The sequence below is a fragment of the Fringilla coelebs genome (assembly GCF_963513975.1).
Source record: "Fringilla coelebs genome assembly, chromosome: 9".
Lineage (NCBI taxonomy): Eukaryota > Metazoa > Chordata > Aves > Passeriformes > Fringillidae > Fringilla > Fringilla coelebs.
In genome coordinates, this window is record NC_140067.1 from 16,993,268 (window position 1) to 17,018,837 (window position 25,570).

The 25,570-nt window shown below is 42.0% G+C and overlaps 2 protein-coding genes across 2 annotated transcripts; one reads left to right on the forward strand and one right to left on the reverse strand.

Moving 5' to 3' along the window:
- The first annotated feature begins 648 nt into the window (after window positions 1-648).
- Window positions 649-7,177, forward strand: RPL5 (ribosomal protein L5). Its single transcript, XM_084211743.1, has 8 exons — window positions 649-756; window positions 1,494-1,563; window positions 1,658-1,773; window positions 3,235-3,369; window positions 3,938-4,140; window positions 5,002-5,179; window positions 6,310-6,398; window positions 7,018-7,177. The coding sequence occupies exons 1-8, from the start codon at window positions 754-756 to the stop codon at window positions 7,115-7,117; spliced, it is 894 nt and encodes a 297-aa protein (XP_084067869.1). The 5' UTR covers window positions 649-753; the 3' UTR covers window positions 7,118-7,177.
- A 124-nt stretch (window positions 7,178-7,301) lies between these two features.
- DIPK1A (divergent protein kinase domain 1A) lies at window positions 7,302-19,991 on the reverse strand. The gene is made up of 5 exons (XM_084211742.1): window positions 19,754-19,991; window positions 13,288-13,422; window positions 12,907-13,014; window positions 12,023-12,199; window positions 7,302-11,098 (listed from the first exon to the last, which is right to left on the reverse strand). The coding sequence occupies exons 1-5, from the start codon at window positions 19,805-19,807 to the stop codon at window positions 10,286-10,288; spliced, it is 1,287 nt and encodes a 428-aa protein (XP_084067868.1). The 5' UTR covers window positions 19,808-19,991; the 3' UTR covers window positions 7,302-10,285.
- Window positions 19,992-25,570: the final 5,579 nt, after the last annotated feature.

The following is a 25,570-nucleotide window of genomic DNA, read 5'->3' on the forward strand; positions in this document are numbered from 1 at the left end:
AAAGACCTCTGAGATCATCAAATCAGAGCTTTGACTGAACACCTCCTTGTCAACTAAATCATGGCACTGAGTACCATGTCCAGTCTTAAACCCTTCCAGGGATGGTGACTCCATCAGCTTCCTGGGCCGCCCATTCCAACGTCTAATCACCCTTTCTGTGGCGAAAATCCTCCCAATGTCCATCCTAAACCTCCCCTAGTGCAGCTTTAGACGACGTCCTCTTGTCCTATTGCTGCCTGCCTGGCAGAAAAGGCCAAGTTCCAAGTTACTATAACATCCTCTCAGGCAGTCATAGAGAGTGACAAGGTCTCTCCTAAGCCTCCTCTCCAGGCTAAACTCGCTCAGTTGCTCCTCACAGGACCCTTCAGTCCCCAGCTCCGTTTCCTTTCTCCGGACTCGCTCCAGCACTTCAGTGTCCCTCCTGAAGTGAGGGGCTCCGGCGGGAGGCAGTGCTGGCGGTGCGGCGGCACCCGCGGGGCTCCGGGCCCGTGCTCCGGGGGTTCCGGCGGCCGGGCGGGCAGCGCAGGCAGCGATCCCGGCGGGAGCCGCCCGTGCCGCACGGCGCTGCTCGCACCGCCCGCGGTCGGTCCGCCGGGCCGGCAGGGGGCAGCACGGCGCCCGCGCGGCCCCGCCCCGCCGGGCAGGGCAGGAGCTGCGGCTGCGCGGCGCGCGCGGCCTTTTCCCGTTTGCTGCGGAGCGCAGTCGTTGTGCGGAGCGGGCCCCGGCCTGAGGGACCGGACAGTGCCTGGCACGATGGTCGGTACCGGCACGGGGGGGCTCGGCGGCATCGCGTCCATCGTTCCGCGCTTGCCGCGCCGCGCTGTCCGCACGGATGGAGCCCGATTGTCGCGGGCTCGGGGCGGCCGCCCGGCGCCGGCGTGGCAATGGCTGCCGTTCTGAAGGGGCTGCGCCGCGGGCGGCTCGAGGGGCTCCAGCGGGGCCCGACCCGGCCCCGTTACCGGCTGCGCTGTCCCCATGGGCCGCGACCTGCGGGGTCCCACCGCCGGCGGCCCGGTCGGGGCCGAGCCGCGGGGCCGGGGCTGATAGAGCCCGCGGTGCCCTGCAGCAGCCGCGCCGGGCCTCGGGGTGCGATAGTCGGACCGGCTGAGGGCGGGGGGCTGCGGGGGAAGCGGCTCCGTGGTAGAACGTGCCAGAGAAGTCACGGCTGTGCGGGAGTGACAGGAAATGAGCGCAGGCATTGCTCCTGTCCGTGCGGACGGGCCTTCAGTTGAAAGATACTTTGTTAAAAGATACACTTTGGTTTTCTCTTGAAACATTAGTTCCTGTGGAGGGGTAAAATTCATGGGTTTTGATGTGCCGGGTGGTTTTTTTTTTTCATTTCATTTTTATCGTCCTCTTTTAATCTAAGCATACAAGAAAATCTATTTAATTCCTGATTGCACTATGGTTTTATTCATGGCACGTTAAGTTAGAATGGTGTTGGCTTACAGGGTTATACCTTAATAACACATAGTTTATGTTTCTTATCCAAGGGGTTTGTGAAAGTTGTCAAGAATAAGGCGTACTTCAAGAGATACCAAGTGAAATTCAGGAGAAGGAGAGGTATTAATTAATTAATTGTAACACAATTAAATGTCCTTGGTGAATAGTCCTACTTTGTGCACGCATTTTGCACACTGCATCTGTTGTTTTTCAGAGGGAAAAACGGACTACTATGCTCGCAAACGTTTGGTTATTCAAGATAAAAACAAGTACAACACTCCTAAATACAGGATGATTGTGCGCGTTACCAACAGGGACATCATCTGCCAGGTGAGGCCCGCGGTGTTTGCTGCTTACCTGCCAGCCTTGCCCGGGTGAGGTCAGCACAGAGAGGGAGGCTTGGAGCACCTGGGATTTCTTAGGCCAGATCTGCTCAGTGTTGGTCTTGTAAAACAGCTCCTTAGAGGAAGACAGTCTTCAGTGTTATCACAACTTCAGTAATAAACTGTGTGCATTGTAGAAAAGAGGTTTCACAAGTGCTAGCACTTTGGCTGTGAGGTTATTTGTTGTGTAAGATTGTACTGTTTTAATGATTCTGGGCTAAGTAGAACATTTTTGGGAGAGAGAAGATGTCTATGAGGTTGTTGGGTTTTTTTTGCTATATTTAAAGGGCTTCAAAAAGAGGCCTTTTTTTGTTTGGCTGAAGACAACCAAGTTGATAGTGTGACCTGTTAACCTCCATTGACTTGTGCTGTGTCTAAAGGTGCCTTCTCTTTTGAGAGTTCTGTTTCCATGTTCTGTGGCTCACATGAAGCTCTGAGGCCTTATGATGGCTGTCCTGTGAGATTGAAGGAGGCTTGTAAACAAGAACAGTAGGCATTTTTCATGGTCATTAATATGCGGTTGTCTGTAGCATCATATGCAGTTCCTCACTGTGGCTTGCTTTTCTTGTTTAATTTTTAGAATGTTTTGACTAATTTTGAAGTTTAAAAGTTAGGAATGCCTGTTTTATAATAAATACATGTTGTTGGGCTCAAAAAAGAAGCAGTTAAGTTTAACTTTGTTTTTCTTAGAGTAATCTGATGAGAACAGTTCAGTCGTTAATGAGGTTATTTTATCTTTGAAACTCAAAACGAAAATCAGTGGTTGCAGGGGCTTACATCTGACTGATAGTCCCTTTCCAGTATGTCAGAATCCTGAAAAACGGGTGTACATTTGGGTATAGAGAGGAGGTGTGAGAGTCAAAAGGAGAAGATTATATAGATGAAAGGAACAGCAGAAACGTATCTGATAGTCCTGCTGTCCCACAGGAGACCCTGGGATGATGATAGTCTCAGAACCATGATTATTAAAATTATTCCATAAGGTTACTACCACTGTTGACATGCTGCTTGTATTTTTTGAGATGTATCAGAAAATGGGATGAAATTCATCCCCATTCATAGTGATTCTTTGAAAGGTTGCTCTTGTAGGCAGTTTCTGGCCTCGATCTATGTGGAAAGGTAGTTACCAGTGGTTGCTGACAAACATTTTAGCTGGCCTAATACAGGTTTGAATTCTTTATGTCTTTATTTGAGGAGTTGATGACTCCTTTTGCAAAAACAAACCACGGGGAGGGGCAGAACAAACAAACAGCGCCCCAACAAACCAAAGCAGCACCACTCCTTGAGCTCGCATGCAGAGTTGGCAGTTTTTGCACACTCTGATTCAGCATTCGTGTTGGCTTGAGTAGGTGTCAGAGGAAGAACGTGGAGCCCCAGTGGTGAAGCGCTAACGTTTGTGTGTTGCCAGATTGCCTATGCCAGAATCGAGGGGGACATGATCGTGTGCGCCGCCTACGCCCACGAGCTGCCCAAGTACGGCGTCAAGGTGGGCCTGACCAACTACGCTGCTGCCTACTGCACCGGCCTGCTCCTGGCACGCAGGGTACGTACGGGCACGGCTGCGGCTGCTGCGCCGCTGCCCCGGCTCCCGCAGGGAGCACAGGGAGCTTCCTTCAGTGCTGTGCCAGCCCACCGAGTCTTTGGGGCTCTCGAAATCATAACATGTGCTCTTTACTGTCATAGATTTGATGTGTCTTGGGACTGGCAAGTCACAGGGAAAGGTGTGACAGCATGCAGTCTCAGCTCCAGCAGCCCACTTTTATGCCTCAGCCCTTAAGTTTGGTGGAGAAAGAGATGGAGGGAGGATAAAAATGTAAGAAATGCACCTAGTACAGTTTGAAAATATGTAAACAACAGCCATCCATTTTCCACAGGGGTTCATGAATAAGTTCAGTGGTGTACCTGTAGGAACAGAAGGTTGGAACTTAGCAGGCACACTTACAGTGGTGGTTGTTAAGAATCATTGTTATTAGTATTGGATACAGACTTTTTGTAAAAACATTTGTTAAAAACATGATTCTACTGCAAATTCACATTTTAAAGTAGTGGTAATTCTAAATTGTTATCAATAAATGGAGGGAATTTCAAAAGTGTGTTTTCTTTCCCCACAGCTTCTGAATAAATTTGGCCTTGATAAGATCTACGAAGGCCAAGTTGAAGTAACTGGTGATGAATACAATGTGGAAAGTGTGGATGGCAAGCCTGGTGCTTTTACATGCTACCTGGACGCAGGTCTTGCCAGAACTACCACTGGAAACAAAGTCTTTGGTGCTCTGAAGGGTGCAGTGGACGGGGGGCTGTCTATCCCTCATAGGTAATGTGTGTTACAAAGAATTTCTTTATGGTTAGCCTGAGATGCTTCTGTATGTGACAGTCTACTTAGGCTAATCAATTTATGCTGAAATAATTTTGTACTGACATAGTAATAGTTATGTAATTAGATTCTGGGTTTGGAGGTTTTTTGTTGGTTGGTTTTTAATCTACAAATGCAATTCTGGTAGTGCTGTTGGGAATCTTAGAACTGTTGAGGTGTTATGAAACTTGTAGAAACTAAAGAACTATCTTGTTGCTTTTACCAAAAATCAAGTGAATGCCCTTATCAGATCTTCAAAGGGTATTTGCTTGGTGTAAGTCTTCACCAAGTTGTGTGTAGGTGTTAATTTCACTGTGAAAAAATTACTTACCAGGTATAAGCCCACTGGTACTTGCTACAGTTGTCAGTACAGCAGTAAGTCTGAGCAGTCCACCTTCATTTCCAATTTCCACATCGATATTTTGACTGTTACCTAACACTGGTATTACAGCTGAGTGCTGCTTTCTGCTAGCAGCAGTGGAGGAAAGAAACTATTGATATCTTGTGTGTCTTTTCCTACTCTCTCCCATGCTGTCCTATTCTTGGCTAATTCTCCAGGTTTTTTGAGTTGGCTGCTACGTGATGATACTTGCAGTGACTGAACATGCTGTAGTTGGTCCACAGCGTGTATATGATGTACTGCAGTGTTTCAAGACGGGACTGATGGCAGCTGAGATGAACTTAAAACTTCCAATTTTTATTTTTTATAAGAGGGCCCTATCCCTCAGTTATCTGTAGGAGAATCTGATGTATGAGTCATTTCAGCGTGCATCTTAGCCTCTGCATTAGAGCCTTAATGTGACTGTACCTGCTGTTTGACAGCACCAAACGTTTCCCTGGCTACGACTCGGAGAGCAAAGAGTTCAATGCTGAGGTTCACCGCAAGCACATCATGGGCCAGAACGTGGCCGATTACATGCGGTACCTGATGGAGGAGGATGAAGATGCCTACAAGAAACAGTTCTCCCAGTACATAAAGAACAACGTAACACCTGACGGGGTAAGATTCATCCATCTGGAGCTCGGGAATTTAAATAGAGATGCTAATAGGCATTTCTCTAATAATGCTAGTAAGTCTGATATGTAAAATTATGTGACTCATGATGTATGTTACCCATGCAAAGAAAATATTTTTTTCCTTCATTAAGGGCTCTAATATTAGTGTAGAACTTCTGAAAGTGGAACCTTTTTGCCTGCTGTGAAACTTTATATTCTCCCTACAAGTCAGACTTGACCTAAATCTGTGCTGGACCACTTTCCCCCCTTCCCAACAAACGAAATAAGAAGTTTCTGTATGGACTCTCTACTCTTTCCTTATCCTGCCCCACAGCCTATAATTTCTGCAGATGTAGTGCTTGTAACTGTGGGTGAGCATGTGATTGTGGGTGACATCTGAGGTACTGTTTGTGTGACAGAACAGAAAGGAGTTCTGCTATTCCAGGTGAATAGAGAGAGCCCAAGGTAGCATTTCATGAAGGTCTAGACTGTAATGCACTTTATTTTAGTACTGCTTCACATTTTAGAGTTGATAAAATACTAGAAGATGGGTAAGAATACAGAGGTGGTTCTTCTGGCTTTTCCAAGTATTAAATTCCTTCCAGATGGCTTGTCCTGCTGCCTGTAATATTCTTGCTTGGTTCTCCTAGTAAATGATCTTGGAGCTTTAAAACAAATCTCTCTCATATCCCCTTTTTAGGCTACAGCAAACTTCTTTCTCTATCCCTTCATTTCCTTGGGGTCTTGGGGTTTTTATAAATTTAACTCGTTGCTAGTTTTTTCTAACAAATTATAAAAAGAAAGTAATGTAAATGCCAACTTCATCTGCTTTCTAAACAAATAGTAGTTATAGCTTGTATTCAAATGAAGTGAGTCTAGGATTTAGGTCACCATATAGACACTTGCTCTTTGTACATCTAAAAAAGTTTTTCACAGCTGAGATCTAGTGGTCTTAATTAACCACCAGCAAAGATATTCTTAAAATTTGTACCATTATGGAGCCAGAGTTGCCTTTGGGATAGAGCAGCATTACTGTATGCCTGGGGACAATGCAGGCACAGGAATCTTGGATTTCTGATAAGCCTACGACTGGACCACTGTGGTAAATTTAATTTTTTTCCTTTTTTTCCCAAGATGGAAGAAATGTATAAAAAAGCACATGCTGCTATACGGGATAATCCAGTCCATGAAAAGAAACCCAAGAGAGACGTCAAGAAAAAGAGGTAAAATTCTCGTTCTTTCTAACATCTGTGTGACTTCTCTTTTGGAGGTATCTTAGTTACAGTGAAACTAGTAATGCAGTTTTGCAGTTATGTCATTAGTTATGTGTTCTGGACCAGTTAGGATACAAGCAGTTCTGTATATTAGCAGATAATACAGAATTAGCAGTAGGAATATAAAATTCAAGAGCTCTTAACTATTTAAAAAATCAAAGAAGAAGAATGTTTGTGGCTTGCATAGCTGGAACAGTGTGTACCTTCAGGTCCCAGTGTTTTCAGTGGGAAAGCTGCTTCTCTTCAGCTGAGAGCTCATTGACTATTTTGTCAATACCAAACTATTTGGATTTTTAAGGGTGTGTGGGAAAAGAAATCAAGACACAGCTGTTGCATTTGGCTTGATAATGTCTGTGCTTCAGTCACAGAGAATACAGTTTCTGTCTAGAGAAATTGGAACTGTCCAGCCATGCTTTTTGTGGTGTTTTACTACAGCCTTAGATCATTATGAGGAAATAAAGCATGTTACAGAAGTGGGAATATATTTTCCCCTGCACTCTTAATCACAGTTGTGTTGCACTGCTACTTTTTTGCTTTGGATCTACTGCACACTATGCTTCTATTACAGATGGAACTGTCCCAAGATGTCTCTTGCCCAAAAGAAAGACCGTGTTGCTCAGAAGAAGGCCAGCTTCCTCAGGGCCCAGGAGCGTAGAACGGAGAGCTAAGACAACTTCCACAGTTTTCTGTGAAGCTTTGGAAAAAGTGGCAATAAATTTATTGAGGAAGCAACTGCGTAAGACCAGCTTATTTGTATAGTTTATAAAAATAGAGATTTTTTTTTTATTAGGTATTCTGTACCCGAAAGGGGCTTTTTTCTCCCCTTTTAAAGTCCTGTGTGAATTGAGTTTTCACAGAGAAGAGAGGTGACAGACTTCAAAGACCAAGGCTGCTGCATCAGAATTACTTCTCTAAGAAGGAGGAAGTAAATTCGATTAACTTTTAGCATGGTTAGTATCAAGGACTAAGTATAAGAGTTTGCTACTTCTAACTAGAGAAAGATAGAAATTTTGTTTTTAAAGGCTGTACCTCTATTTCAGAATTCTTTCAGCCTACATCATGTTTGCGGGAGTCAGGATGTAGCTTTGGAAAAAACCAAGAGCGGTCACAGTAGGTTCTAAAGCCTGTGCCCAAAGGTAACCTTAGGCTTTCAGGCACTTATCACCCCCAAGCTTTGGCTGCTGCTGAAACAGGTACTGTCTTGAACTGAAAGCTTCATGTTATTTAGTTTGTAAGAGAATTCACTTTAAGTTGCATATACAGGCATAGGTTCAGAGACCTTGTTAAGGAAACATTCATGAGACTCAGACACCAGAGCCTTTCCCCTTGACTCCCCACACACTCACCAGACCATATTCCCTTCCAGTTCACCTCTAGGGTTCCCTTAGCAGAGCCCAGAACATCTGGTTACACAAAGCAGTTTATTCCTAGTGCAGGAGCAACTGGAGATGGTTCCTCTGAGGAGCACCCCATGGCTTTCATACCCTCATGCTCCCTGCCCTCCCTGATGCCCTCCTCACCTCCCCTGCCTCCCCTCTCTATGTCCATCCACCTCACCAGTCACCAGTTTTCATGTCCTTATCCTAAAGGGTGGCACCTTCCCAGAGCCCAATCTGTGTTTCCCTCTGCAGCCTGCAGGCTGAGCCACCTGGAAGAGAAGTGTTCCTCCCCAGCCTTGTCGTGCCCTGGTCCTTTGCCTTCTGTGTTTCACAGGCACTTCTGTGTGCCAGTAGGTTTCCACTAGACTCAGAGAAACTGTTTGCACAGTTTAAACACCAGTAAAGCAGGCTACGTGGAGGAATGTCTTGCTCTAAGATACTGGTAGTTGGTGTAAATACTGCTATTGAAAAAATAGAGGCCTGTGATTTATTGTAAACAAGTGTATTTTTTTTTCCCAATGAAAGCTTCAACTTTATGCAACAGTAATAAAAATGAAGATTGTGTACAACAAACTGCACTATTAAACATATTCTCCAGTTAAGATACCCAGTGACATTGGGTATTTTAAGTAATCTCTGCCCAAATAGCAGTCACTGTCAGATTTTTTCACAAGAACATGACCACTTTACACTTTTAGTGCATTGCTGGTTACAAATACTTTCTAGTTCATAGTTGGAACACATTAGCAAGTTCAAGACAATAATTAGCATGATCATAGTATTTCTTAAACTAAAAGGCTGATGTTCACAGAACAATCTTAACCCAAGCTGCATATTATTACATCTGGCATGGAGAAATTAACCTTATTGTGGTCCTGTACTTCAGTGTCATCATTCCAGGTATGCATTTAAGATAGGATACCTAGAGCAGTTAACCTTTCAAATACTTGAAGCTTGTTCTTACCTCTGCTGAAAATGAATTAAGGGGCCAGGATTCAGAAGATGTCTGCCATTAACATCATAAAGATTGAACAACTTTATACCTAAAGCATTTAGAAATTAAACATTCAACAGGTAAGTATTGAGCATGTATTCAGGTGTATTATGGGCATCCAATTCTGCATAATTATGGACACAGATATAAATCTGAAAAATACAAGGGCAAAGATTAAAGGTGGTAGAGTGGTCATGCTTTGTGGAGTGCCAGGATCAGGTGATGTTTATTTGCTCATTATTTGAGTCTTAACAGTGACTCATAGATGCTACTAGAAAAAAAAGAATAGTATCACACTGCAGCTCACTTAGTAACAGCTAGGAATGAGCTGGAAAATACCTCATAGGCTCCCATTTGAGCAGTATTGCACAATCCTGAACAATCCAGCTTCTGTCCTAAAATTCAGGTCTAGCTCTTGCTTACATATTTCCTGCAGTAGTTAAGAAGATTGAAGTACAGGTCTGTAGCTAAATGTGGAGGGACAGTTAAGAGACAAGACTATCCACAACTATTAGTTGTTTCTCATGTCATACAGCAGATTCCTCCACTATGCAAACTTTCTTTTTTACCTGGTTGGACACGTCTGCTATTCAGTGTTTTTAAAAATTCAGTTTTCATACTATAGCTTAGTCCACAAAGTCCTTGCTTTCCATTGTTTGCCACAGCTTAATTTGGGTTAAAGGTTTCCACCGAAGTTTTGAAACAGATGCTGGTATTGCTGCTAAACCATATAGATTGTTTTTAAGATTGACTTTAAGAAATAATACTCTAAAATTGTTGGCTCCCACAGGGCTTACCATACAATGACTTAATTAAAAATGTTGAACTACTTAAACATTCAAGACGTAAGCATGAGGTAACAATGTGTAAACAGAATCTGATTTGTCTCATATTACAACCTATCCATTCTAGAATAAAATTCTAATTTTCCACAGTTAAAAATTATTTAGTGTGCAAATTCTGCCCTGCCAAGGTATTAGTAAACTTCAATCTCACAGTTCAGTTTATTCATAACAGCAGCTTGGACTTGGACACATTACTTGCAGTAGTGGTGATTCTTCATAAAACTACTTAGGAAAAAATCCTCTGCAGGTATTGACAAGTGAGCAATGTTTTTCTCAGAAATGGTAGATGTTTCCCTCAGCTGATGTGGTGGCACAGTGAACACTTTCATCTTGTTCAAGATCTGACAAAGTGCACAGAACAGTCAAGCATGCAGAGTTCTTGTTTCCGTAACACAGCACTGAACACCAGAAGGCCTTCTGGTCTCTGCTGGGTCATTCAGTGGCATGTTCATTCTTTGACAGGCCCTGTCCTGAGTTACTGAAGGGCAGGACTGAAAGAACTGTTGATAAAATCTGAGTAAAGAAATATCTTTTTAAAAAGGTGCAGATTGTTTTTATCAAATGTCTTAGGCCACCTCTAGTGGCAGGCATCAATATTCTCTTCTGCTGGTGGAGAAGCTACGAATCATTTGTATGAGAAATTTTCTTCCACAGTAAAGTTTTTAAGTTATTGAGTATTAAAGAATGCTCCATTTCCATCTGATTTGCTGTGACTTTAAGGGCAATGCACAAGTACAGTTGTTTCTCTAGTTCTTCATGGATATCAGAAGGAGCACCACGAAGCAGATAGTCTTTAAGGAGCTGACAGGCTTTTGCTAAGTTTGGCTGAATTACTTCAGTGGTACATCTCATTTTGCTTTGGTCACATAATGTTCTACAGTCTGTACCATAAATGCAGTCCAAATCTGAGTCGCACTGACGATCTTTAATTATTTCCTTCAAATTAATTTCTGGCACTATTTTCCTCATGTCCATCATTTTCAAATCATATTTATCATTATATCCCAAGTTTTTGGCACTTGTATCACACATAAGAAAGTTTCCGTAAGGTCCGTGGAAAATATCTTCCACAAATTCTAAAAGCCCTATAGCTATTTTTGCCTTTCTTGGCCATGATGGAGTGAACCACTGGTCCATGCTTCTTCTGAAGCCAGAGGGAATGAGAAGTTCTATAATCCATGGAAGGCTGATTCCATAGAGAGAGGTATATTCAACTCTTTCGGTCACATAGAGATCCCCACAAAAACCCATCAGCTTGGGAGTATGTTCTTTATCCTGCAAGATCACCATTAACAGAAATTCTTCTAGCTGCAGGAGTGCCCATGCAGATTTTGCCTCTGGCAAAGAGACTCTTCCATCTTTGTTTCCATCAGCGAAAGACAGGATGAGATTAACCAGTTCTGAAAGATTCCCTTGTTCACCCAGTTTTGCCTGAAAGCAACAAATAAAAAAGATTAAGTATGACTTCATTAACTACTCCCAATCCATCTGTCACTCTGCCTCTGTTACTCTCCTTCTGTGAATAATAGGAATAACTGAATATGTTGTGGTTTTCATTGGTTATGGATGTAACAGGACCTGCCATCAGCTGCCTGCAGAGCTTCCTTTTTGTTCTGTTTTCATAGGCACTGAGCATTCAATCTTCTGAAAGAACTACCTTTCTTTGCACTTCAAAATGCAAACATTAAAATTCAGTCATTGTTCTTGATCAGATCAGTCTTTAGAAAAATTGTATCAAGTAGCTTGTTCATTGTTCTCTAAGAAAAAGTATGAAGAATTCAAAAGTTTAGTTTTCAGCTGATTAGACCTTACAAAGGTAGAAGAATGTTATGAATTACATTTTGTCCAATTATTAAGGGTACCAAGACAAAACTGAGTACAAATCCCATAATTACACTGAAATGCTTAGTTTTCTTGATTGATCTAACCACCTCCATTGTAGGACTACAGTGAAAAAAGCCATTGCAGGAATCAGAACTGTTTCATTTTCAGCTAGGCAGATCAACTTTTTCCAAATCTTCCTTAAAACTATGCACACCTGCTACTCACTATTGTTAGAGACAAAGTTGTTGTAATGCATAACAACTGACATCAGCCTTACATCATGTTTTCTATACCAATACTAGCAAAATCTATAGACATACGAGATGAATGCCAGCTTCCATTATTTAAAGAGTAAGGAAAAAGCCCTGATAGTCACTTCAAACTTCATGATAAGCACCTCTGGGAAAAACTATTTTTGTGCTGATTACTTTTTCTAACGTACCCTTGAAAAAGGCTCATACAACGGGATATTTTCTCCAGCTTCAAGAAAACAAGCCATTGTCAAAATAGAATAAATAAGAATATACTTACTTTAAAAAGACCATATACCATTTCTTTGAATTTCTCAACAGTGGTTCCTCTTGTTGGTTTATCAAATAGGACTATTTCCTTCCTTGGTTCTGGGTCAGTACCAAAATCAAGTTGAGCAGCTTCCTCCATCTGGCATTTTATAACACTTTGCAGATTTCCCCAGATTCCTAAATAGATCTGTGCAGAAAAAGAGGGGGAAAGGTATAAAACTGCAGAAGTCGATCTGAAGACGACTTGTCCTCCAACCATTGCTTTAAGAGTCAACACAAATCAGAAACTGAATCCTGTGTGCAGACAATGAATATGGCAAATTGAACAGCGGCAGCTCCAAAGACAGCCCACTGCTGCAGGAGCCACTGCACTGTCAGAACACAGACAGCTTCCCAAACAACAGACTGGCATCACTGCCACCTTTGCATAGCTTGTTACGAGGCTGCTGCTTCTACTGGTGGTGCAGGATACCAGAGAAAGCAGTATGATGTACAAAGTGTGCACAGTCTGGCAAACTGTGGAAGGATATTGTATATGTTCATGTAGTATAAAATAACCATATGCCCCTCTACATACAGGACTAATTTCTATTATTGTATATAGGTCATATTATATGTATTAATTTGTATTACAGTGTATCTTCTTTGTATGGGGGGGGGTGTGTGTGTGTATATATATATTTTTTTATATATATATATACACACACACCTATACAAAAGTATCTATATATACACACACACTCGCACACACGCTCTGCCTGTCACAGCAAATAGAATTTGAAATAATCTGTATTAAACAGATTCAACTTGCTGACACTAAGGTCTACCTGACGTTCTAGACAATGACAGTTCAGTGGGAAATAATAAAACTAGGTTGGATGAGTAAAGCCTTACCTGGTTATTGGGCTTTGTTGACAAACATTTTCCAAAATACAATGTTTCTTTAGCACAAAGACTGCTACATGCTGATCCATCAATAACACCAGTCTTGTATTTATCACACTGAAACAGACAGGGAGAAAAATATTTAACAAATTGCCTAGGAAAGGAGGCAACAACTGTATCTCTTCCAACACCTGAGTCTCAAAAGAAAAGCCTAAGAAAAAATTGTAATAACCCTACACTGAAATATTGTTAAGAGACAGAACTGTTTTTATTTGTAACTGAAGTTGTACTCTTACGTCAGCATGATGGAATATAAGAATTTGATTAAATCACACATGGCACAGACTGAAATAGGCAAACACTTCAGAAAGCTATACCAAATACACTTACTATTATTTTCCTACAGTCATGGCCTCTGCAGAGTTCTGTGTAGGTGGAGTACTGAACATACATAATCCAGCTGCCAACAAACACCACCAACCAGGAGATGAAGAGGTACTTGATCCGCACGTATGACAGACGCACCTAGAGCACACAAAGGGAAGATATTGTTTGTAATTCACTGAGCAGCAGGAAATTTACTATTTTGTTTACTAAAAATCATTTACTATTTCATCTTTAAGGAATTTGACTTCCACAGTGATAAAATAAGCAGACTGCATTATATGGAACATTTGCTTCCTTCAGTGAGCAAAACTGACAGGGGAGGTCAGTTTGATGTATGTAAGTGGAAGGAAAATTGAGATATAAATAAATAGAAGAAAAGGTATCAGACTCTCACAGGGCAAGCCAGACTGCAGGAACCAATTTGATCAAAATCATAAACTCCCAGAGCTCAATTAAGTGCATTTTTCTCTAAGACCAGTTACCTATGTTCCACTCATGGTAAATCAAATCCAACAGACTGGGAATTTGGTAAAAAAATAATCTGTGTTAATGTGTAAATATGTAAGATAGAGATACAATGAGCAGAATGAATATCAGGGTCAGGTTCCATATGCTGAAGTCTCCCACTCCTTCCTTGAAATGACGCCATTAATTATGCAAATAAAATTCTTCTATAGTAGCCTCACCTTCACCTTCCCACAACTGTATGCACAACTTTCCTGTTATTTCTGTGGCCTCACAAACAGAGTTTTCACAGGGGCAGAAGAAAAAACTATTTATAAATTAAGAACTGAGGGAGAGCTAAGTGTCTTACAAAGTAGGAGGAATGTTTTGATCTTTTCCTTCTTTTTTTTTCCTCCTCCTCAGAGTCTGGTGTGCTAACAGGATGATTTTCATATTCACATCAGGATCAGAAACTAATTTGAAGATCAGGATCAGCTTTAGCAGCAGGATATAAGGAAGTGCATGAGAGCAGCTATATTTGGTCAGTATAAGATCCATTTCTATTAGTATCCTGATCTTCAGCAATAGCTATAAAAAGATGCTATTGAAGACTGATAACATATATATACCAAGTGTGCTCCCAGTTTCCTCTACAAGAACTTGCTAAGCCAGATGTGATACTCTATATTTAGTAAATCTCAAATCTTTCACTAATTTACCCAGATTCTCTTAAAAATCCACATAACCATCCACAACAAACTTAACAATTAATTCAGAGGACAACTATCTACTACCACAGTCAGGGACTGGACTTTATTTTGCTGAAGTCTGATTCATACTAGCTTTGTTTGAGACTGCCCTAGTTCATGTATTGGAAGAGTGAACAATCTCTATCCACTCTGAACCCATCTGACATGATTTTGGAGGCCTCCATAACACATCTCCCTGTGATCTCATCTCTTTTGCAAATGGACAGGTCCTAACTTGACTGTACATCATGGAGAAATCATTCCATGTGTTTGGAAAAGGTTCCAAGAAAGGTAGTAACCATGATCAGTTTTGCCCTCACATACATACACAGAACTGCAGCACATGCAATTAAGCAATTTTTTTTAACCAGAAAGACTGCAGTAATTTATACAACCAGCATGCATTATAGCCTTTCTCTTGGAAACAACAAATCCAGAAAAAGTCCATTTCAAAAAATTGAAAGGGGATTCCAATCCATAAAGCTGTGGTCCTGCCACGGGCCTCAGCTGTGCATCCCTATTCCTTCACGCCTTCACACACACTCACTTGACAATCTTAAAACTACCTGGCTAAAAAGGGAGAGAGCTACAATTACCTTTTTATTCCATGATTTTCTTTTTTAGAGACAGGTTTTATAATTTTGCATTTTTTTAAAGCTATTTCTAATAACACTGTTATGTAGCAGAACAGGAAGCATAGAAAACTATTGCTAAAATCTGGGGAAGATCAACAGAAATAAAGCAGACAATTTTAGGGAAAGCTGTTTCATGTGTAAAAACTGCTTGGGAACCAAAGCTTCTGGGACAACAAACCCTCTTCATTCCTCAGTGTTTCTTGCTGAATCCTTCCATGAACCTTTATAATACATTTTAAACAAAGTGCTGTTTAATTAAATTTTGTATTATTGTATCAATTTAGTACAACCTCAGAGACCAGCAGCCGCCTGCAGGCCTCAGGATCACTGCAGAATACTGACCATTCTCCCAGTATGGATACTGTATATATTGTCCTCCTCCTTAGGCTGAAAGAGAATGTACTTGAGACTGAAAATCCTCCCCAAATGCCATCTGACAACATCATGTATTTGGCAGGAAGTCCCAGAGAAGCTAGATATATTTTGAGCTCAGCACTGTGCCAATGGAGTCATGCAGCTTTTGACTTGCAGAAGCTGCCCTGCCATTTCAGAGCACGGACAACAGCATCCCTCTGCTTACAGACAACCAAGGCTCCACTCTCTGGTTCAAAGGGAATTACTTCTCTTATAAGGACTTCCTCATCAAGTTCAGCAAAAGGCACAAACATGATTTGATTTCTTCTCATATATTGCCCTACCAAATTTTCATGTTCTCCCCAGAACAGGTCTGTGAGCATCAACACATGTAGCTCACTTCCCCTGGCACAGGCACACGCTGTCCTAAAGAGGGGATGGGGCTTTACTGAGCTGCTCTGGCCACACGGGGGAGGCACCCTGAACACAAGGACTTACACTGCTGTGCGGAGCACTGGAACGTTTCTGAGCAAGAAGTCCCAGACAGCATTTAGGGAACAACATATATAGATGGACTCCATTTGAAACTGTGACAAACTGCCAGGATACTTGTCATAAGAACATTTTCAGGGCAACAGAAGGACTGAGAGTTCCAAAATTATCAAAAAAAGGAAGAAAGTATTCAGAACAAGGAAACAGTTCCTTTTTTCAACTCTACTCTTCCATCAAGACTTAAACATGAGCCAGGGAATGCAAGAATGAGGGAACCACTTGCAATGCTTGATGTTACAGATTCAACTTCTTCCATCACTTGTATATTCTGCTAAGTCATATGCATTGAATAATAACTAGACATTCATCCCCTGAAATAGAACTGGAAAACCACTTCTGGCAAAACTCAAGCCTGGATGCCCTCCAAAGCATATGGAGAGTAGTGAATCAACATGCAACATAACTTGACGGATTTTTGGTGAGTGTACTTTTTATTTAAAACACTTTTATGGTTAAAGAGTATGAAAGTGTTTCTTTGTTTAATAGTACAGAGAGCTTAATTCTGGAAAGCATTACACATAACCATAGTGTAGTAATCTCCAAATCAGAGTTGTTCGCTCCATTTGTCTTACATGCTTGCAATAGAAAAGGACAGATGAAAAAAAGTAGGCCAATCATATTAGAAATTCTGTTTTGTTCTCTGTTCAGGTTGATTTGTCTCTCACAGGAGGCATTTCAGGTAGGCTGACATGATGTCTGAGAGCATTAGCCCACACTGTTTTGGATGCCATGAACAGTACATGTTCACATCTTTAAAAGCAGACAGTGCATGCTTATGATTATGCCAATGTCTTGAGTTATTTTGTATCCTGGGTAATCAAAGTGAGGAAACAGAGCTGAGGTGTCTTTTGAAATAAAATAATAAAAGATGGAAAATGGGACATATCTCCTTTAAAGGTTAAGCAGAGCAGAAAGTATTAAAATCTTAGAGCAAAGAGATTATTTAGGAAATTTCTGCCATGTGGGGCTTTAAACTTGCTTATTCTTTGGCCCTTCAAAGACAGTCTCTTACATTCTGTAAGTACAGTCATACTGTAATGTACAGTCTTCAGTACATTACTGAAGTCCATGAAGCACCTTTAAAGAGTCTGTAAACTTGATCCAGAATCTATAGAGTCAAACTTTCATACATGCAAGTGCTCTTTACATGATTTTTGTCATAAGGAATCCTTCCTTAGTCCTCAGCCTCACAATACAATTGGTAACTACAGCTATCAGAAAAGAACTTCAGGGCAATGTCCCTTAAATCTGGGACAATAACTCTCCTTGTCAAACAAAATCCCAGTGTTAATCACCTAACTGTAAAATCCTATAAATACAATTAAAATATTTTTGTGGTCTTTAGTGGCATTTAAAAGTTTTTCAGGTTTTAGGGTATTTTTGTTTTGTTTTCTATTATTACATGATTTGCAGTCTAAGCAATGGCAAAGCTTTGTACTTCAGAGTTACTATTCTTTGTAGTGACAGGACTTTAACATTTACTCAGGGAGAACTTAACGCTAAGTTTTGGGCTGAGCTAAGATAGCTAAGAGTGTGTGTCCTGCTCCTTTTACACAAGCTGACACAAGGCAGGACGTCTTTTTTAGGCTCAAAGATCATCAACTGATTACCTATGGGTCTTGCATTCTGCACAAAAGCTAAAGCGTGTGTAGAGCAAGAGAACATTTGCCAAAGAATATCTGTTGCAACCCAGCTCATAACATCCTCCTCCCATTAGGGCAGAAAAGCTGGAACAAGGATTAAGTTCTGTCTGACAGAACCTGATGTTCTGGCAATTCATTTCACAACATAATGTTCAAGAAGTCTGGAACACCAGCCAGCAAAGGCTGGAATTCACTCAGTGATAACCTTCCACTATACAAACATCTCCCCTGGTGTGCTACTTGAAATGCTGCATAGAAACATTGTACAAGTCTTTCCACCTTGCTCATAGCCCTCAGTGAGTGAAGTCTACCACTTACTTAGAGAGCTTTGGCTTCTTTGGAGACAAATCTCAGTAAAGCACTCAGCAATTAGTGTAAATCACCACTACATTTGTCATGTACCAACAGTAACATGCGGTGACAAGAAAAGCCAATATATTGATAGTTGCTGCTGTTCTATGGATGCGTCAAATATCAACATACATTCACTAACACAGAAAAATATGTTTAGGGTCACAAAGCCATTATTAGCTCTCCTTAAACAAGTCCATAGAATATGCAAAATCAGCTCTCAGTACAAGAAACCACAATCAGATTTTTTTTTAAATCTGCAATAGAAACAAACATTTAACTTCTTTGGCTTTTCTAATAAATAATTTTGTAGTCTTCTTGTTTCTTAGCAGATTTTAAAAGAATGTATTTTGCTTGGAAGGCCTTAAATTGAATTTTGAGAAGAGTAGAGAAGAATATTATCAGACATTGCCATATGATAAGAAAGAGACTATCAAGGCAAAGGAGGCAAATAATTTGGAGACTCCTAATTTGAAAGGTAGCATATAGATTATGAATTAATTTTTGTTTGTATTGAAGGCTTTATGCCATGAGAATTCAAATATTGTACAAGTGTCTACTTCAGTAAATAGATCTAGAGTAATCTTTTCTGGTTTAAAACCCAAGTGATATGGACCCAGAGTTGCAGATACATACCATGAAACAAATATTGAAGAGAGTAAAATTAGATTGGTATTCTTCTCATTAAACATTACACCCCACTCCAGGTACTTCCAGAAAGAGAACAAGATTTCTCCTCATCTGGAACTTTTCCAAATGAGGAGAAATTCAAACATTCAACATTTTAAAATGCACCAATGTGAAGTTTAAATTTTTTTAATCCAATGATCACTAAGCATATCAACAGATGACAAACACATAAGCAGTATATATAAGAAAAGTAAACATTATTTATCTCCTCAAACTCAAAAAAATACTCAGTTACAATCTAGTTAAAATACAACCCAGCTGATAAGGGGAAACCCAGTGGATAAACCATCAAGCTACCACAACGTCATGACTGACTAACATTTCAATGCAGAACTTCCTACAACACAACAGCCACAACACTTCCAACCAAAACATCCTTACTCTGCTAACTGAAGTAATGCAAACATGTACCTGCATATAGAAATACAAAAGTGCGTCTATGAACATAAAAGGAAATGCATGGAGCAGCAGTAGAAAAGTGCCCGACATTAATTTTTTTAGAACACACGCAAAAAAGGGCATGAGTTGCTCCTGCAAGCTGCGGTCCATGCGCTGACAGGATGGATCCCGCAGCACGGGCGATAGGTGTAAAGCGGGGGCGCGGAGCACAGCACGGGGCTCCCGGGCCGCGGCGGTGCCGCAGGTGTCGCTGCCCCGCCGGCCGCGCCGTGAGCCCGGGGAGCCGCGGGCCGCCTGCCGCGTAACAGGTCCTGCGCCGGCCGCTCCGCGGAGCGCCCTGCGCCCGGAGGCGGCGGGAGAGGCCCGATCCGACCGGCGGCCGGGCGGCGAGAGGCACCGCGGCTCCGAGGCCGCCGCCACCTGCTCCCGTGCCCCGACACGGCCGGCCGTGTCCGGCGCCGCCGCCTCCCGCCGGCCGAGCGGCAGCGCGGCGCAGCCGAGCCCCGGCCGCCGCCAGGCGCCGGCGGGAGGGGAACGGCGGCCGCGCCGGGCCGGGCCGGGGGAAGCGGCGAGAGCCCTGCGGGGGGCGCCCGCTCCGGAGGGAACTTTGCGGGGAGGGACGGGCGCCGGCCCCGGCCCCTCGCCGGCCTACCTGCGCGGAGTGGGGCTTCCTCAGCCAGGCCCCCGGGAAGAGCCGCCTCGCCATGGCAATCACACATCCCCGCAGCGGGCGGCGGTCGGAGGCGGAGCGGTGAGGAGAGCTCCCCCGCCTGCCGCCGCAGCCGCGCCGCCGGCTCCGCTCGGCTCGGCGGGGAAGAGCTGCCTCGGGCACCGGCGGCCGCCGAGAGACGGCGGCTGTCAGTGGGCAGGGCGGGCGGCTGCCGCCTCAGCACCGCTCACGCCGCGGAACGAAGGTGCGAACGCGGCAGCCGCGAGGGAGCGAGGCGGGGCTGAGGCGGCGAGGCGAGCCCCGCCCGCCCCGAGCCCTTGGGGCTGTCCCAGTCCCTCTTTCCCCTCCGGGTCCGACCGGAGCCTGTGGAGCCGACAGCCGTCCCCGAGCTCCCCTCGTGTCTGCCAGAAAGTGCTCGGGTGCTGTCTGGGGACGATTATGGAGAAGTCAGTTAATAAATAACGCGTGTTGATGATTGCGAACAGGCTCCCATCATTTACTGGGTAGACTATTAAAACCAGCTGCAGGCTCCTTACAGTCCTTAAAAAAACCCCAACACCCAAAAAAACCCCGCAAAACCCCAAAAAGGAGTAGTTCCTCCAAAATAAGGAAGGAGCGTTTGCTGGACACATATTAACACAGAAAGCAAGTTTTTTACTGTGAGGCTGGTAAGAACTGCCTGAATAGGTAGCCCAGAGAAGCTGTGGGCATCCCAGTTGAAGGCCGGGTTGGACAAGGCTTTGAGCGAACTGGTCTGTTGGGAGTTGTGCCTGCCCATGGCAGGAGGGTTGGAAAAAGGTAATCTCTACGGAGGTTCCTTCCAACACCTGCCATTCTATAATTCTACATTAGTGCCATAAAGTGGAGAAACGTTTCCTATTTCTCCTTCACCAGAGAATCTCTCAGCCCTTCATACATTGTGGGAAGCCTCAGTCCAATCGAAATTTGTGGGAACACTACTAAGTTCAAGTGAAATCATCCTTTCTTAAGCAAGGTTTGGGTTTTGTCCAGCCTTCTTGTCTTTGTGACTTGATTGTGACTTCTTTTAATGCAGTGTGTTAGCAGAGTCAAAGCCAGAAGCTGGGAGTCTCTAGTCCTGATGCTTTTTGTCTATGAGACTTCAGCCACAAAGATTATGCCAAGGTGTTGGAATAAAAATAAGACAAACATAGCATGTTATGGCTTTGGGTGTTCAGTGCACTTATCAATGTACACTGCTTTGATGAAAAGACAAGTCACAAAATACTACTGTAAGGATAAGCTAACTCTTTTTGGCAGGGCTTACTCTTAAGGAAAAATGTATATGTGGAAACCAAATGTTAGGAGCTCACAAAGAATTTACAGATTGGTGCTTGAAGATTCGAGAACAGTCTGTGACTGTTTTTTGAATAATATAATCACTGACAGAGTCACCCTGAAGTATAAATCTGAAAATTAATTAGTAAGATTTGGCACTCCTCTAAAAGCAATCCTGGCTTTAGTAACAGCCAGTGACTCTCGCAGGGTTTTCTTCCCTTCCTATTCAGCAGGCCCAGATGGCTGCACTTTGTGCATCACCTCCCTCTGCAGTTCAGTGGTTTGCACAAGTTTAGCTGGGTTGTGGCCATGCAACAGAACAGCTACGCAAGAGGAGGCCACAGAGCAAAACATTTTAACATTTTGCTGAATAATCTCAAGCCCTTACTTCATCCAGGGCTCTATGCCAAGCCTTGGAATGACAGGCTGGGAGTAATTGTGAAATGTCGGTGTCCCATATGGCTGGCAAGGATCTAAATGTTTCATTCTAAATGTTTCATTCCTGTTCCATCTAGATCCAAACAGCTCCTGGCATATGTTCATTAGAGGATATATTTTTCACTTAGTACATGAGATCTTCATCATCTGTGAGAACAGGTGCTTTATTCCAGCTTCAAGTAAAGTTTAGTGCTTCAAGTGTTCTTTGTGCCCAGGCTTTGCTAAATGCTAAAAAATAAGGCTGTTTCAGCCTTTTTCAGTTACCTGTTAAATTCCTGGTTAAGCTTCAGTAGAGGCAACTCCCATTAAAAGCTAGGCCACATAAGCCAAGACAGTAACAGGAACCATGTAACATGCACTGACTTGGTGCTCACAGGATGTGGAAACCCAAAGGAATATTCTAAAGACTGGGGGGCAGATGCAGAAAAACCACACAGGAAGAACATAAGTCATATTGATATATTGTCTACTGTACAGCCTTTCCATTCACACTTTTCCATTCTGCAGTTCACACATCATCCGTTTTTGTAGGCCCACACCAAAGCTTTGGTATATCTTAATGTCCAAGCAGTAGAAGTTATGCTGATTTATTGCTACCTATTAATTCTTAAGTTTCCTATCCAGCTATAACAACACTAAATGTTATTCTAGTGATGCAGGGGTTTTGTATAAGATAGAAATCAACTGCTAGTTGCACAATGCAGTGTTTGTCACTCACAATGTCAAAAGGTAAATGTGGTTTACATTCACCTGCAATTCCAGGGCAACTTAGAGCGTATTACATATTAACATAACTCAGAAAAACCAAAACATGGTTGCAAAGATTGAAGCATCCAGGAATTCTAGAAATATAAGGAATATGAGACAATATAAGGAGTATGAGACAAATGAAAGTACTGAAAAGCTACAGAGAGGAATCTGAATTCTTCAAGATACTCAGTGTAATGTGCACCTTTAAAATATAATAATTTTATCCAATTTCTTTTGAAGGCAAGTCTCTGTAACTTGAGCAAGTAATACAGGTTTTAACATCACATGAAAGCTAAACATTAACTTATTGCAGTGGTGCTGGACTTGCTTCTTTCAGTTATTTGAAGCAGCTGCACCCACATACTGATTTAACTCAAATGTTGTCATAAGAGACTCCATGGGAAATCCTCAGAGTTCACCCACTCTCCCCACCATCATATTATATGCAGGGAGCCTCTGGCTAATGTTATAATCACAAGACTTCTCTTTCTCACAGCAGCTTTACTAACTTCCAATCTGCCTAGCGTGGCTTCCTAGATTAAGGCTCTTTTGCTCTGGATGTGCCTAAGAAATATTCTATGATCCTGAGCAGCTACCACAGTCTTAAAGTATTACAGCACCAGTAGAATGTAATGCTCTAGCATTTGCCATTGCCCAGCTTTGTAGCTCCATTTAATAAGTGTATTTACACAATATATAATATGGTAATGATTTAAAATAAAAATGCCTGCATTTCCTAAAATAAAGTCTAGAAAAATTTAGAGGTTTCTCTCTTTTTGTGCTACTCAGCTATCTACTTGCTCACATATCTGTCTAGGAGTCTGTTTTTATACAGACTACTTTCTTAGGCCTGTCTTTGTGGATGAGAACAAAGATCTGGGGACCCATCCAACCTTTATATCTAAATTTTCCCTCATGTTCCCTTCAGAGAGAGACACTGTTTCCTTCCCCTTTGCAAATTTCTGTGAACTCTGACTTAATCAGTGTATTAGATTTAATTTTATCCTAGCAGATTATTTCCTATTATTTTCTATTCACATTCTTACAAATGCTAAAGCTTCTACAGCATGAATAGGTGGAGCCACCTCTTACCCAGGAAGCAGACACAGCCTGTTAAGGATTCCCACGTCCCTTCACTCGGTATAAACAAATCATTCATCTATTTGAGGAAACAGACTCTTCCAGCCAACAGGTTTCATTTCTAAGGCTCTATCTGCATGGTCACTTTAATCTCACATAAATCCACCCTGCTGCTGAGGCAGATGGTGTCACCTTCTCTTGCTGTTGGTACCTACCTTCTCCCTTGGGCTGGCACAAACATTTCTGTTGTTGTATAAAGAACTAAATCAATGATCTGAACTAAAGACTAATCTTGACTCTTTTTTCCTCTGAGATAGGTTAGAGGCACTCCAATTCCTTTCATCAATGGCTTTGACTTACAGAGGAGCAAAAAGGCTGTTCATAACCACTGAAACCTTTACTTTATTTAAACACATCTCCTTGTAGTTTTACCATCAGATAAACTGTATAAATGTATATGACTCCTTTGTAGCTCTTGACTGAGATTAGATACAATCATTATGATTAAACATTCAGAGATACTGATTAATTTGACATACAAGTCTTTGCTTTGAGGGACACAATGTTTATGCTTTTATTCTGGTATATTTTTTAAAATTCAAAATGTACTAAAAAACATTATGGTAAATAGGTCTTAATAACATAACATATCTAGAGTAAATAGGTCTTCAAAAATCCAGAATAGAAAAATCCTGTATGCATTAGAGGACTAAGAAAACTCCATTAATATTGGACTCAGAAGAAAAGATTTGAAGGTGGTCAATTGCAAGCAAATGCAAAAGTACAGTTTGCATTTTTATTTGCAGGTCTGTATTTCAAAGTCTATGAAGACAACACAGTCCAGGTTCAATAAACCAGTAAAATTAGGTTTCCTTTGTACATATTTGTGCTTTCAAGTCTACTTCCTCTATTAATTGCTGCAGTTTTGAGGTTCAAGAATTTTACCCAAGATTAATTAAGGTTATATGTTAAAATACATGGTCAGAGTACACTTGCTAGCATTAATCTATTTCTGGCTTGGAAAGCCTTTTATAATTTTCAGATAACTTATTTTCAATATGGTTATTTTATTTAATTATCCCAGATTATTCCTTCTTTGAATTAGAGGCAAAATAAAGTTATAATCCACTCTGAACCTATTTTACTTGAAATAAAAGCCTTCTTTGTTCTGTTATTTTATGCTTGTGGTGGTCATCTGTTAAAAACCACAAACCTATTATAATAGAAATGTTAGTCTTAATTCCTATTTATAGACTTTCCAATAAGCAGCCTAGCTGCCATTTTCTTCATGCCCTACTCCCATTTCCCAAAATTCCTTCCCCTGAATTAACACTCGCACCTTCCTGCTTACTTTATAAGGTAAAAGAGATAGAAAATATCCAAGTTCTAGCCCACACTCTTTAAAAAATCCTCTTAGGTTCTAAATTGTAGATTCCAGTACTGAAGCTGGTGCATACTGATACGAGGAGGTCAAGATGAGGAGATGAGCAGAATTCAGCTCAGAAAGAAAATGCTAATTTTTAACTCCTAAGGAAGTATAGTATTGGAACAAATCACCAAGCAGGGTAGTACATTTTTCAGCATGAGGTGCACTTAGGAAAGCTCTGACCTAAGCACAAAGCAGAAAACAGCTGCAATGGTTTAATGCATTGCTACCCCCATTTGTCCTGCCATCCCCTGTGCCCGAGGACATTTCCACAGCAGAACTCTTTCAGTTCACAGTCGATCAGATTTGCTTTAATTGCCTGAGAAGTCAGTTCCTGCTGAAGTGCTAGACTGTGAACTTCAGCTAGTGAGGTACAGCTCTGCCCTGCCTTCTGCCAGCTATGGTACAGAGGAGAAGAATGGGCAGAAGAGCAACTACAGATAGCAGAGCTGCTGTGTGAAGCCCTTTCCTCGCTCATCCTCTACTACTTACACCTACTCCCGTGCTGCTCCCTCACTTCTGCCATGCAGCTCTTTGTGTAGCTGAATGGTGAACTGTCTGCTGAACTCAAAAATAACACAAAAAAAGAAAAAAGCCACATCAATTCCCCATTTTGATTATGCATGCCACTGCAGAGTGCCATATTCAGAAATGCAGGAATACCTTGACATTTGGAAGAAGTAGCAGATACAGGAGCTACTTAAAATGGGATATGATGAAAAGCACTTCAAGTCTGCCCTCAAACTGATGTCACCTCATAATACACACTCCAACTTAGTGATTTGTTGGGCAGAATGGATGAAACCTTG

Excerpts from the sequence above, each read along its gene's own strand:
- RPL5 (XM_084211743.1), top strand. Across the intron at positions 1,564-1,657 it reads GAAATTCAGGAGAAGGAGAG|AGGGAAAAACGGACTACTAT; the intron begins GTATTAATTAAT and ends GTTGTTTTTCAG. Across the intron at positions 5,180-6,309 it reads ACAACGTAACACCTGACGGG|ATGGAAGAAATGTATAAAAA; the intron begins GTAAGATTCATC and ends TTTTTTCCCAAG.
- DIPK1A (XM_084211742.1), bottom strand. The coding sequence starts at position 19,807 with ATGGCGAGGCGGCTCTTCCCGGGGGCCTGGCTGAGGAAGCCCCACTCC. Across the intron at positions 13,015-13,287 it reads ATGACTGTAGGAAAATAATA|TGTGATAAATACAAGACTGG; the intron begins GTAAGTGTATTT and ends TGTCTGTTTCAG. Across the intron at positions 11,099-12,022 it reads TGGTATATGGTCTTTTTAAA|GCAAAACTGGGTGAACAAGG; the intron begins GTAAGTATATTC and ends TGTTGCTTTCAG.